We start from the raw sequence: 14,654 nt of genomic DNA, 5'->3' as shown, positions 1-14,654 counted from the left end.
ACCCATGAAACAAAAATTCTTCATTACTCCCTTTCCCCTGCCCTTAGTAACCATTATTTTCTGCTTTCTGTCTCTATAAATTTTGACTCTCAAATTATTCCCATATAAATAGAGCCATACAATATTTTTACTTTTGTGTCTAACTTCTTTCACTTAGCATAATGTTTTCAAGGTTCACCTATGCTGCAGCGTGTATCAGAATTTCATCCCTTTTTAGGGCTGAATAATATTCCACTATATGTACATAATACATTTTGTTTATCCATTCATCTGTTAGTGTACATTTGGGTTGCTTCCACCTTTTGGCTGTTGTGAATATGCTGCTATGAACATTGGTGTACACATGTCTGTTTGAGTATCTGCTTTCAATTCTTTTGGTTATATACCTAGAAGGGGCATTGCTGGATCATATGGTAATTCTATGTTTAATTTTTTGAGGAACCATCACACTGTCTTCCACAGTACCTGCACCATTTTACCTTCCAACAAGCAGTGCACAAAAGTCCCAATTGCTCTACATCCTTGCCAATACTTTTTTATTTTTTTATTTTGATGATAGCCATCCTAATGGGTGTGAAATGGTATCTTTTTGTAGTTTTCATTTTCATTTCCCTAATGACTAACCATGTTGAGCATCTTTTCATGTGCTCATTGGCCATTTGTATATCTTCCTTGGAGAATTGTCTATTAAGCCCAACTTTTACATGGGTTGGGTTTTTTTTGCTTATGTTTTTATTGAATGGTAGCATTTCTTTATATATTCTGGAAATTAATCCCTTATCAGATATATTATTTGCAAATATTTTCTTTCATTCTATGTGTCATCTTTTTATTCTCTTGATAGTGCCCTTTGATACAAAGAAGTTTATAATTTTGATAAGTCCCAATTAATTTATTTTTTCTTTTTTGCCTGTGCTTTTGGTGTTATATCCAAGAAATCATTGCCAAGTCTAGTGTAAGAATTCTTTAAAAATGTATTTTCATAGCCTAGAAATCTTGATTACATAACTTCTCTTTCCACTCTTTAGTTACACTTTTCACATCCTCTTAATCACACAAAGGACATCTCAGTTGCCAAATAATGCCTTAGTTTTTAAGCCTATGCTTATGATACACATAATTAAGCCTGTACTGGGTCTATGATTAGTATTTGCTTTTTTTAGGAACTTTTTTGAAATTCAATTTTAAAGATATAGAAACCAAAGAATCACCCAACTCTTCTGTCTTTATATCCTATTTGGCAATAGTTATAATGACAGTACTAATAGCAAACTCTTACGTGGGGCTTACCCACTACCAGGAATTGATCTAAGCTCTTTACATACATTAACTCATTTGCTCCTCAAATAATTCATTTATTCCGTAAAACTGTCATTATCATTATCATCATCACCATCCTCATCTTCATCTTCATTTTAGAGTTGAAGAAACTGAAGCACAGAAAGGTTAAGTAACTTGGCAAAGGTCACACAGTAAGCAGTAGAGCCCAGCTCTAAACCCAGTAGTCCATGCCCTACTGCTACTCCATGCATTGTCTCAATAATGAAAGCTAGCAGTCAAGGAGGGACAGACATGAGATTTTTCTCATGTTACCTACCTTAACATAAACCTTTTGTGGAGCTCTAGTCCCTACAGGAAAAAAAAAAAAAAAAAAAAAAAGACCTGTTCTTAGCTTGATATTCAAGGTTCTTCAAAATCTGGCTCCAACTTTTATTACCCAATGCTTTCCAACATTATCTTGCTCTGTTTAAACTGATAAACTTAAAAACTGCGGAACTTGTCTCTGATGCTATTGCTCGTATTATTTCCCACAAGTAAATTTATTTTCGTCTCTCCATCCTTATCTATTGATATCCTATCCATCTTAGAAGTCTGGTTCATATCTTAGAAGGCTGGTTCTGCCATTATATTTTCCTTCTAATTCCAGATACAAGTGTCCTTTCCCTCCCGTATCACCTACTGCGTATGCAATCCATTCATTTGTACATTCATTCATTCATTCATTCACTAAATAGTACTTTTCAAATACTGCCTTACTTCATGGCCATTTCTGTATATGACTTATTGCCACTACTAGATTATAAAATCTTGGAAGGCAGGTATCATGTAGTTCCCACTTTTATATTTCCCATGGTACCTAGCAGAGGGGGAACTTAATAAATATTATGGATTGGTTCATTGATAAGCTGAGTTATATGACCAAACTAAGATTGGCATTCTGATTTTTATGAGAGATTATTACTATGAGGATAATCCCTCTTTATTCATAAACTTCTGTCATGATCAATGAGAAACTAAGGATTAGAAAACTCACATATAAATTAACTACTGTATACTAAACTAAGCATCAAACTAATCAGGAAAGAAAAAGACAAAGGATAATGAAATCTTGATTTTGTAATAAATGGTGGGCATTGTGGACTGGATATAAGGACTTTTTTTTTTAAATAAGGAAATTTGGAAGGGAGGGATAAATTGGGAGATTAGGATTGACATATACATACTACTATATTTAAAATAGATAACTAACAAGGACCTACTGTATAGCACAGGGAACTCTACTCCATACTCTGTAATGACCTATATGGGAAAAGAATCTAAAAAAGAGTGGATATATGTATATGTTTAACTGATTCACTTTGCTGTACACCTGAAACTAACACAACATTGTAAATCAACTATCCTCCAATAAAATTTTTTGAAAAAAATAAGGAAATTTGATAAGTTTGACTGAGGTAGAGTTATTTTTAGAATAATGCAGTAGGGTTAACTTAAATGAATTAATAAAAAGCAATACACAGAATGAGTACTATTAAAAATGGAAGTAACTAGCTATTTAGAAGATTTTTGAAAAGTTATAATGCAATAATTGATTTCTAAGACAGGTTAATGATCATTCTTCTCAGACCTTTAGATCTCACCAAGAATCCATTTTTCACCTCTAAACAATGAGGATAACATCTACTTTTTAAGATGAAAGAATGATATTCATCCTGTGAAAGGGAAAACACCATAATCGAAGTCTTATTTTACATCTCTAATTTTGTCTGCCTAGAAAAAGTGCAGAGATTCTCTTTAATATGACAGCTTCCAGGAAGAGTCATGGTAAGTGAAAAGATCACAAGTGAAGTGCACCTAGAACAGGTGGAAGACAGAATATAGGCATTCGGATGTTAAATGCCAGGCTGCTTAGCTTACCTGTGAAATGTTTGCAATTAGCACATTTAAAGCGGTAAGGTAAAATGAACAGATTTCTGTTTTCAAGAGAAGTGTGGCTATGTGGATCCCACGCCCACAGGGCGGCGCCTCAAAGCACAGACATAGCGAAGAGAGGCCACGTGGCCCCTGCTGGCCACCGTAGCGCACCGAGCTGCGGCGGGCTCTGAGTCCTAGTCCGTCTCAGACACTGGCCCAGAGTCATGTCTGTCACACAGTCAGCGGGAAGATGACTCTCCTCCTTCCGCCCCCTTTGCACGACGCCAGAGCAGCTCTGAAATGAGAGCGTTGGCATGTCGAATAGACTGATCTTTGGAGATGCGAAAAGGAATGCAAAGCAGAAAATTAGGCGTGAACAGCTGGAGAACAAGGTCGCGGCAGAACTTGAAGACACCAGCATCCTGAAGGCTCGAATTGTTGCCTCCACGGTCCAGATTCACAGTTATTAAGAACCTGTGTAGCAAGATCGAAAGGTCAGAGCCCGTAAACATTCTCTGATGTTGAGCAACTGTAACCAAGCAGGACCACATGGGGCCTTCCCAGGACAGGCCTTCCCCCATATCCTCTTCTCTAGCTCCTCTCTGAAGTACCTAGATAATAGTTTTTGATGCACATTTCCTGAGTCGTTTTGCAGATGTAAAACCCCCCCTCTCCAACAAATGGAAGATGTTAACTGCTTGACACCAGGAGCACATAGCCCCAAGCCTCCTGGAGCCTAAGGGACTGACAGTGTTAACCCCTGTGTCACCACTCTGCCAGTCAGAGAATTGTGCACAAGCTGATCACACACCCTGCAACCACCCTGCCCCCGCCCCCAACCTGGCATTTAAAAGGGCTTTGCTGAAACCCTTAAGGGAGCTCGGGGCTTTTTTTTTTTTTTTTTTCCTTCGGTACGCGGGCCTCCCATCGTTGAGGCCCCTCCCGTTGCGGAGCACAGGCTCCGGATGCGCAGGCTCAGCGGCCGTGGCTCACGGGCCCAGCCGCTCCGCGGCGTGTGGGATCTTCCCGGACCGAGGCACGAACCCGCGGCCCCTGCATTGGCAGGCGGACTCTCAACCACTGCGCCACCAGGGAAGCCCCAGCTCGGGGCTTTTGAGGGTATGAGCCACCTCGTCTCCTTGCAGGGCTTTGCAATAAACCTTTCTCTACTCTAAACACCGACGTTTCAGTTTGTTTGGCCTCACTGTGCATCGGGCACAGGAACTTGCATTAACACAACGACTAGAGGAAGAAGAAGCTCAAAGAATGTTCATAACGACAATCAGAGGGGCTGTGAAAGAACGGATAGCTGGAGATCCGCTCCACTTTCCCCTCGGTGCTTCTGAACAGCTCCTGCAGCTGGGAGACCTAGAAGGCTCTGCCCGGAGGTAAGAGGGCTCCGTTTGGGGGTTGGTGTGGGGGGATTTCCAACAGGTCTGGGGTGCGGGAAAAGAAACAATAAATTATGTAAAATCAGAGACAGAGGTGGCAAGGGAACAGGAAGGGAGGGAGAACCATGGTGGAAATGTAGAGGTTACATTTGAGAGATGGGACAGGAAAAGTTAGGTTACTGTAGTATATCTGGTACCATTAATTGTGATGCCTGAACTAAAAGAGTGTGAACAAAAGGAAAGAAACAGAGAGAAGATACTGTTAAAGTTAGTTCTCCTAAAGTGGTTCCCTGGGACTTAAAACAGTTCTGAATGTTGAGGGGAAAATGCTATGCAATTACCACTGCATTTCTAAGTATTTCTAAATGTGATCTTAGAGAAAACCAGCAGTTTTTATCTTTAAAATTGAAATCTTCGAAGAAAATTTGGCATACGTATACAAGAAAGTTCGGCTAGGTTCTAATCCCAGCACTTCCAGGCACAAAACAGCCCTAACACCTTGGACCATCACCACTTCTGGACCCCAGTTTCTAAATGTTTAAAATAAGGAGGCTGAGGTATAAGATTCCCAATTTCTAGTTAAAATTCATTAGGGACCTGTTTTAAATTTAAAGTTTCATCTCTCTTAGGTTATCTTCTTTTGCAGTCTCTAACATCCGGAAAATGCAAAGTAAATGTTTCCATTCTCCAATGACATGACAAAAAGAGACATGAGGAGATGCTATAGAAACTATTTTGTAAAGATTTATACCCTTTTTGTTAATGTTCTTTTTATTTGTAGGCATTGTATGATTCTCATAATATACACTGGAGCTGGTATGAGAAGGTGAAACTATAGTGAACTTATAGGAACAAATGGGAGAGGAACATACATATAAACAGGCAAAGAATGCATTGACAGCAATAGAGCTGAAGTGTAGAAGCTGTGAGGGGATGAATGAAAGATAAATGATCTTCCAAGTACTCATCCAGACAAACATTTGGTACATAATTTGTTTTTGATACAGTTGTAATGAAAGTCATTCTTCTCTATGGAACAACAGGCCAGATCTTTAGCACATTGCTGCTTGGTGCGCAGTGGGCAGTGTGTGCCTGATTGCCAGTGCCAATTTTTAGCGCATGTTCATCTGCAGGATATTAAACAGATTGCCGTCCTTTTGATGTTTGTGAATATGAGTAGTAAATACCATATGATATGACTCAGTGGATTTGTTTCAGGAAAAAGAAAAAGACAAAGAGGAGGGTGAAGAAGGAAGAGGAGGTGGAAGAAGAAACTTGCATCTCTCCCTGAAATGAAGGGAAGAACTAGGTAAGTCTGAAAGTATATCAGTTCTTTGGAGATGAGTAGCAAGCTTTGTATCTAGAAAGGAATGGTACCTCTATCAGCGCTCTCCCAATTTTCTGGCATGTTTCATGACTAAGGAAGTGGCTCCCCAAAGAGTCTGTAAACATTTTTTTCAGGAATAGAAAATCACTGGAGAATAGAAAATGGTTTTACTGTAGTTCGGAATCTTCCAGAATGTGCCTCGCTTAAGTGGCCATAAAAATTGTATGTGTGTATGAGTATGTAAGTATGCACCAAATTATTTGTTGAGCAAGACATAACTCTATCTTTTATAAGAAATTCATAAGTTATCATTACCTCTTCTTTCGTCTTGTAAAAAGCCATAACACAGCTGTGTGAGGTAGACAAAGCCCAAGAAAAGCCCTACCAGCTGGGTGAAGCTAAAGGAACATTATAATATAAAAACTCAGATTTTAATCTTACTCCCAGCATGTTTGTAACGACATCTAGTAAGTTATTTAAACTTTTCACTTCTTTTGTATTAAAAGATGTTGAGCTAGAAGCTTTCTCAAGCCCCATCCACCTGCAGGCTCTTCTTACAGCATGAAAGTAGTCTCGGAGTTTTCATTGAGAAAACAGTTTTTGAAAATACTAAATTCTAGGCAAGTAATCATATTCTCCTGATGAATCATCTCCTCAGTTCTAAAGCTATACCCTTTTTGGATTGGGAAGGTGATTTTCTTGTTCTTTTCCTCATTGTTCTCAACTGTGAAGCTGAGCTAATTGTAGATATCTGTGGCCTATTTAAAAAAGAGCTGAGAAGAAGTGGTCAGTTTATTTGGTAAAATATACTTCAGGCCAGACAAACCTTATCTTACAATGAGAGAGAGAGAGATCCTAATCAAAGCTTCCCGCTGCAAGGTGTCTATTCAGCCCCTGCTCTGGTCACTTTGCTAAGTCATACAGAGGTGGAAACAGGGACATGCAGTTAAGCAGGTTGCCTACTTCAGTTTAGAGTGAAAGCTAGACAGATCAGAGTTATCCTCATTTGCAATCATTAGAACATTTTTAACTTGGTTTTTGCCTAGCTCTATTTTGAAGCTCCTAGTATGGACATATAATGTCTCCTCACTGTTTTGGGTTTGCAAATGTTTTTCAAGCTTGGATTTCCTATGACACTTGGAAAAACATCCTTTAATAACTGAATAGGAGAAAGATTTGTGGATTATTTACAATGAACTGAATTTCATGGTTAGTTGAATATAAGATTATTAACAGTCTTATCACCCTCTACTTTTTTCCCACCAAAGGTCAAGGCCTTCTTTTTTTCCTTTCTGTAAAATAAATCAGTTTGTTGAGGGCTGATATGATAATGAACTGTAACGTATGCTAAACACACAGAGGACAAGGATCACATGAAATTTCTCCAACGCTCAAATAAATCTGGCTATAAAGGTTGTTGATGGAAACTATGGGGGAATATTTAAATATTAAGTTTATTCATTTTGTTTTGATTGAAACAATCAGAATGGACTGTAGCGCTGTCATTTCCGTGGGAGGCTAAAGTAGGTGACTCTCTGAGACGGTACTGTATTTACTCTAGACTTTACTGGAGGATTACTCTAGGGGATCTTATTTGTTCTGATTAAAAAGAAAACAGCATATGGAAACAAATTTTCCATATCTAACAGTCATAGAGTAGGTTTATAATGTTCCACCTAAACGCGGATGGTTTAATGTTAATGTTTATACTGATGTATTGGGAAGAGGGCTTACTGGTGAGTGAATCAATAGCTTCCCTGTGAGCTTATGAGTATGAATATCAAAATAATAATATAAGCACCAGAAATCAGGCACAAACAGATAGTAATTTAGGATTCTCTACCAGGTGAGGAGGGGAAGATGCTTATCCCTCTAAGTTTGATGTCTGTGGCTGCCACCTCTAAAGCTACCTACATGGATACCATATAGGGTGTCTCTAATTAGATTTAATAGTACAGCTTGTTTCTCTTTGGATACCTTTAACATCCCTTGCCCTTCATGGCCTTCTTTGTTTCTTCTCTCTCTTCCTCCTTACTGACCCTTCTCAGCCACGACATGTTTTAATTCACAAACTGTATCTTTGGAAAACAGTATCAGAATTAGATGCTTTTCATTCTCCTGGTTCGTGTTTGAGCTCATGCTCTCTCACTCACACGTATGCCTGACATTAAATGATGACTGCTGTTTTATAACGTGCATGTGATGCGAGGCCATTGTCATAATTTAACTGTGTAGTTCTGCTTAGTGGCAATATAGAGAAATTATTAATTAGCTAATTTTATAATAGAATATACAGAAGCTCCTTTATAGCCTTGGGGCAAAGTACTGTAATTTACCAATATAATGTAAGTTAAATTATGAAAGTGAGACTTATAAAGGCAAAGATATAAAAAGGAAAAGATATAATCACAGGAGTATAATACTGAAGAAGTGAGAACGAATGAGATACTGAAGGTTTGAGGACTTTTAGTCTAATTTTCTTATGACATCTTTGTTTGTGACTCTTCATAAAGTCAGTTGCAGTGGGTCCCAGACTGAGAATTATGAACAGATAAATGAAATGGGAAGTTAATTTGTTTTCAATGATACTAGACATTATCATGTATTTTGCCAGCCTAATCACACAAATGACTTCAAATAAAGCTCATAGACCTTCTAGAAATAGGGACTGGAACACCCCATGCTAGCAGACTGTGGAAGCAGAGGATATATCAGTATGCATAATAGAGAAGAGCAAAGAATTAACCTACTTGAGCAAACTTTGGTTATATTCCTTCAGAGTTTGAGGTAAGCTTTTTCAAAACAGTTTTATTGAGGTATAATTGACATATAATAAACTGCACATATTTAAAGTGTTCAGTTTGATTAATTTTGACATAAATATTCACCCTTGACACGTCACCACAATTAATATAATGAGCATATTCATTCCTCCCAATTTTTCTTTGTGCCCCTTTGTAATCATGCCTCCTACCCCCTGCTGCCCACTCCTCATTCCCATCCCCCTACCTGTCCCCACCCCCCAGTTCCCAGGCAGCCACTGATACGCTTTTTGCCATTATGTAATAGTTTGCATTTCCTACAACTGTATATGAATAGAATCAAACACTACATATATACTACTCTTTTTTTGTCTGGCTTATTTCACTCAGCTTAATTATTTTGAAATTCATCTATGTTGTAGTGTGTATCAGTAGTTGCTGGATAGCTTTTCATTTTATGGATATACCATGGTTTGTTTATTCATTCACCTGCTGGTGGACATTTGAGTTGTGTCCAGTTTTTGGCTATAACAAGTAAAGTGCTATGGAAAGATCTTTGTACAGACATATGTTTTCATTTCTCTTGGGTAAATATCTAGGATAATGTGATAGATGTATATTTAGTTTTTTGAGAAACCATTAAACTGTTTTCTAAAATGTTTGTAATCATTCTACATTTTTAGTAGAATCATGTGGGAGATTCAGTTCCTCTACATCTTTACCAAACTTGATATGGTTTTCTTTTTAATTTTAGGCACTCAAGTCAATGTGTAGTTATATCTCATACAGTTTTTCTTTCTTGGTTGTTAATATGGTGAAGTATATTGATTGAGTTTTCTAGTTACACTGATTCATTATCCTAGCTTCCCCCCAGTTGGTCATGATGTATTATCCTATTTATGCATTGTTAGATTAATTTTGCTAAAACTTTGTGTAGAATTTTTGCATCAGTGTTTATAAAGGATATTGATTTGCAGTTTTTTGTTTTGTTTTGTTTTGTTTTTTTGTAATGCCTTTGTCTGGTGTTGGAATCAGATTAATGCTGTAATCTTGGCCTCATAGAATGAGTTTGGAAGTGTTTCTTCCTTTTCAGTTTTCTGAAAAGGAAGAGTTTGTGTAGAATGGGTATTATTTCTTTATCATTGAAGATATAACTCCCATTTGGGCTTGGAGTTTTCTCTGCGAGGAGGTTTTAAACTAGGAATTCAACCTATTTAATAGATATAGGGCTATTCAAGTTATCTGTTTTTTCCTTGAGTTTGGTAGCTTGTGTTTTCAAAGGAATTTGTTCATTTCATCTGAGTTGTCAATTTACTGGGATAAAGTTTTCATAATATTCCTGTATTATCATTTTAATATCCTTAGGATCTATAGTTATATCAATCTCACTCCTGATATTGATAATTTTTGTCAACTTTTTTTATTAGTCCAGTCTAGGCTTAAAGGTTATCAATTTATTGATATTCTAAAAGAACAAATTTTGGTTTATTGATTTTTGCTACTGTTTTTCTATTTTCTGTACCATTGATTATTGCACTCCTCTTTATTTTTTCTTTTCTTCTATTGCTTTGCATTTAATTTGTTATCCTATTTCCAGTTTCTTAAGATTGAAGCTGAGGTCACTCATTGAAACCTTGTCTCTCTTCTAACATAGGCCTTTAGTCCTAGAAATTTCTAAGTACTGCTTTAGTAATATCTCATAAATTTTGATATGTTGTGTTTTCATTTTCATTATGTTCCAAATATTTTCTATTTTCCTTCTTTATCTCTTCAACTCATGGATTATTTAAAAGTTTTAAATTTAGTTTCCAAATATTTGGAGATTTCCAAAATCCTTTTATTGATTTATAATTCCAATGTACTCAGATGGCATACCTTATATGAAATCCTTTTAAATTTATTGAGGCTTGGTTGATAGCCTAAATGAGGTGTGTCTTGGTAAATATTTTATATGCACTTGAAAAGAGTATGTATTCTCCTACTGTAGGGTGGAATGTTATATGAATGTCAATTAAGTTATTTGATAGTATTGTTCAAATCTATATCATTAATTTGTCCACTTGTTCTATCAAATGTTGAGGAAGAGATATTGAAATCTCTTACTATAATTGTAGATTTACCTCCTTTTTCTTTCAGTTCTATCAGATTTTGCTTTATGTATTTTGAAGCTCTGTTATTAAGTATATATATGTTTAGGATTGTTATATCTCTTTAATGAATTGACCCCTTTATCATTGCAAAATGACCTTGTCCATCACTGGTAATATTCTTTGCTTTGAAATTTACCTTCTGATATTGATATAGCCACTTCAGCTTTCTTTCCATTAATATGAGTATGGTATATCTTTTTAAAATCCTTTTTCTTTTTGACTATTTTTTTCTCTTTTTCTGAAATATGTTTCTTGGAAGCAGTATATATTTGAGTCTTTCTTTTTTATCTAATATGACGATCTTGTTTTTTAATCGAGGTATTTAGACCATTTATATTTAACGTGCTTATTGGCATGGTTAGGTTTAAATGTATTTTCCTACTATTGCTTTCTATTTTCTTACCTATTCTTTTTTTCCTTTTTCATCTCTTTTCTGTCTTGTTTTGGATTAAATGAATATTTTTATAGTTATGGCTTATGTACTAAATTTGCTTATTAATTGTAACTTTTTGTTTTGTTATTTTAGGATTTAGAGTACTTAATTAACAGTGTAACTTCAAATGATATTATACCACTTCCCATATAATATATGAATCTTAGAGTATTTATTACACTTCCATTTATCTACTTCCAACTTTCTTGCTATTTTTGTTTTCTTCTGCATATGCTTAAACTACATACTATATAATTAGTTTCATTTGAGCAATCAGTTCTTTTTTCTGCTTGAAAATAATGCTTACTGTAGTATTCCACAGTCTTTTTTTCCTTTTTCTTCCAGCATATATCCAGCTAAGGCAATTAAATTAAAAAGTAAGGTGTAAAATACAGTTAAAATCATAATACACTTTGTTTTGTATCAATATAAAACATATAAATTTTAAATACCACCTCTTTAAAAAAAAGTTTCTCCTGATAAATAGTATGCATGCTCATTGCTTTCTCCCTCTCTCTCTCTTCTCTCTCTCTCTCTATATATGTGTGTGTGTGTGTGTGTGTGTGTGTGTGTGTATATAAATGTTTACCCTAAATTATTTATGTAAGTACTGGTCCACTTAAGACTACCCTTCTTCTAAGCTTCATAGATGGTCTCTCTATATGAAGTATATAAGCATATATGTTATACATACCAAGTAAACTACATAAAATAGAAATATGAAAAGAAAAAACAAAGGAAAACATGTCCTTCCTATAGGATTTACACAGAAAATTAGTGTAATTAGTGAGGACATGTAAAATGTCTGAAGAATTTTGATGAATATCTTCTAGGAAAATAGCTATGAGATTACTAAATTTCTATTATAAAAACTTATGTTTCCATTAAACATTCAGTGAAGGTATTGTGGTCTCTCTAATATGTGCAAAAGAGGACTTTGGGATCCATTCAGAACAACAACTACAATAAGATGTCCCTCAGTTTTAGCAGGTTAGTTATACCTCTTAATCAAGTGCGTGTAGCACAGAGAACCAAATCCTGGTCCATAAGTGTTAGAAAATGTTTGATGAAAAATTCCATAGACAGAATCTGAATATTCTATATTTTAGAGGGCGTGGAGCAGGATTTCATGACAGTGGAGGGGGTTGACTCCCAGTGGTTGGCCTGACCTTAACTGCTGATGTTAAAAAACACACCAAATGTTTCTGCAGTGTTTTCTGCTGTAATTTATTTATTTCTAGCCATAGGTTTACTTGTAGGGTTCTCATAAGCCATGCAGCAAGTGGTTTATAAATAAAGTCAGTCTGTTATAGTGTCATTACATTAAGAGACAGAATTGCTGGGGTTTTTTCATTCTGTGAAAAGCTCACATCTTGAGAATCCATGTTTGATATTATTATGGTACACCTGAGATGTATCTTGCTCCAATTAACATTATCATGCTAGTCACTATAAAAAAACCCAAGGGCAGACTAGAGAACGTAGTAGGTTCACTACTTTCAGGAGGCTGAGTTGTAACCCAACCCATTGACTTCATCACAGCTTTCTTCCATGTAGAATAACGAATTTCACTTTCTGTGGCTTTTATCTGTGGTTCAAACCGTTCCATCATGACCATTGGCAAATCCTCAGGTTTAAGACTCCAAACATCTACCCCTTCTGCAGCTCCTGCTGCCATGGCAGCTCCCAGGGCAGTTGTTTCAGGCATGGAGGCTTTTATTACTGGAATATGCAGGATGTCTGCTTGCAGTTGCATAAGAACTTTGTTGTTGGTCATTCCTCCATCCACCTGCAAATGACTGAGTGGAATTCCACAGTCATGGTTCATGGCATCCAAAATCTCTTGGGTTTGGAAACAAATAGCTTCTAGTGCAGCAAAAGCAATATGACTTTTATTGGTGAACTGAGTGAGACCACAGATTATCCCTCTTGCAGTGGGCTCCCAATAAGGTGCGTATAACCCTGAAAAGGCTGGGATGAAGTAGCAGCCGTAAGAAGTACCTACTTCTTTAGCAAGTTTTTCACTTTCTTCTGAGGTCTTTATAATTCCAAGATTGTCTCTCAGCCAGCGAATAACAGCACCGGCTATAGCAACAGAACCTTCCAATGCATAACATACCAGCTTGTCTTTGCCTAGCTTGTAAGCCACTGTGGTCAGGAGGCCGTGTTCAGAAAATACACACTTATGACCTGTATTACATAGTAAGAAACAGCCTGTTCTGTACGTGTTTTTGGCTTGTCCTTCCTGGAAGCACATTTGTCCTACTAATGCAGCAGACTGGTCCCCCAAACATCCAGATATTGGCACACCTTCCAAGACCCCCGTTTTCATTCGGCAGTAGATCTCAGAAGAACTCCAGACATTTGGAAGAATGTCCATTGGAATTTCAAAAAAGTTACACAGCTTTTTATCCCAATCTAAAGAATGGATGTTGAAGAGCACTGTCCTACTTGCATTTGTTACATCTGTACAATGGATACCTCCATTAACTCCTCCTGTCAGACTCCAGATAAGCCATGAATCAATGGTACCAAAAAGAGCTCTACCTTCTTCAACAGCCTTTTGAACTTTTCTCACATTGTTAAGAATCCAACGAAGTTTTACTGCACTGAAGTAAGTGCTAAGTGGAAGGCCTGTCTTGGACTTGATGAAGTTATTATTTCCTGGAATTTTTTTGCTAAGAGTCTCAACAGTAGACTGGGTTCTTAGATCAAGCCACACCACAGCATTGTAGAGCGGCTCTCCAGTTAATTTGTCCCAGATAACAGTGGTTTCCCTCTGATTGCTGACACCAATAGCTTTTATGTTGGATATATCAATACTGAGTTCTTGAAGCTTCTCACATGTTTTCTCTATACATTCATAAACTGACTGAAGAATTTCCTTAGCGTCTTGTTCTACCCATCCTTCTTTTGGGAACTCTTGGGTTAATTCCACTTGATGGTGACTAAGTAGTTCCGCTGTTTTTGAATTGAAAACCATAAAATGAGTGGAGTCCGTACCTTGGACCACTGCCCCCACCAACGGCCCCACAACTGCTGTCTTCGGAGCGTCCATGAAACCTGTAGGTGGGCTCAGCTGCTCTGGTGCTCAGCTCAGCTGCTCCGGTGCTCAGCAGCTCTGGTGCCGTTTCCCCGGTGATGGAGGTGTTGGTGGGGGTGGGGTACGCAGAACGTCAGGAGCATCAGGATCATAACGCGGAGGCTCAGTAACTGCCTAGGCTGAACCTGAACGCGCTGGGGCATGCTTTGTCCTCTAACCAGCGCTGCATCTTTTCACCCCACTCCTTTGGCTCGCGCTCCACCCCCAACCACTCAATTATCTTTTAAGGAGATTTGAGCTTAAAAAAAAAATCATATATTTACCAACATAATTATTGTTACTTGTGCTCTTCA

At 37.1% G+C, this 14,654-nt stretch overlaps 1 protein-coding gene across 1 annotated transcript; it reads right to left on the bottom strand.

Moving 5' to 3' along the window:
• Positions 1-12,466: 12,466 nt before the first annotated feature.
• On the bottom strand, positions 12,467-14,338 carry GK2 (glycerol kinase 2). Its single transcript, XM_007447569.1, has one exon. It carries the CDS (start codon positions 14,314-14,316, stop codon positions 12,655-12,657), a length of 1,662 nt encoding a protein of 553 aa, XP_007447631.1. The 5' UTR covers positions 14,317-14,338; the 3' UTR covers positions 12,467-12,654.
• Between the last annotated feature and the right edge of the window lie 316 nt (positions 14,339-14,654).

Source organism: Lipotes vexillifer, unplaced genomic scaffold (assembly GCF_000442215.2).
Source record: "Lipotes vexillifer unplaced genomic scaffold, Lipotes_vexillifer_v1.1 scaffold272, whole genome shotgun sequence".
In the NCBI taxonomy this organism is placed as follows: Eukaryota; Metazoa; Chordata; class Mammalia; order Artiodactyla; family Lipotidae; genus Lipotes; species Lipotes vexillifer.
Note: the sequence above shows the minus strand (reverse complement) of the source record. Positions and strands in the feature narration are given on the sequence as shown.

Coding starts and splice junctions, on each gene's coding strand:
- GK2 (XM_007447569.1), bottom strand. CDS start 14,316: ATGGACGCTCCGAAGACAGCAGTTGTGGGGCCGTTGGTGGGGGCAGTG.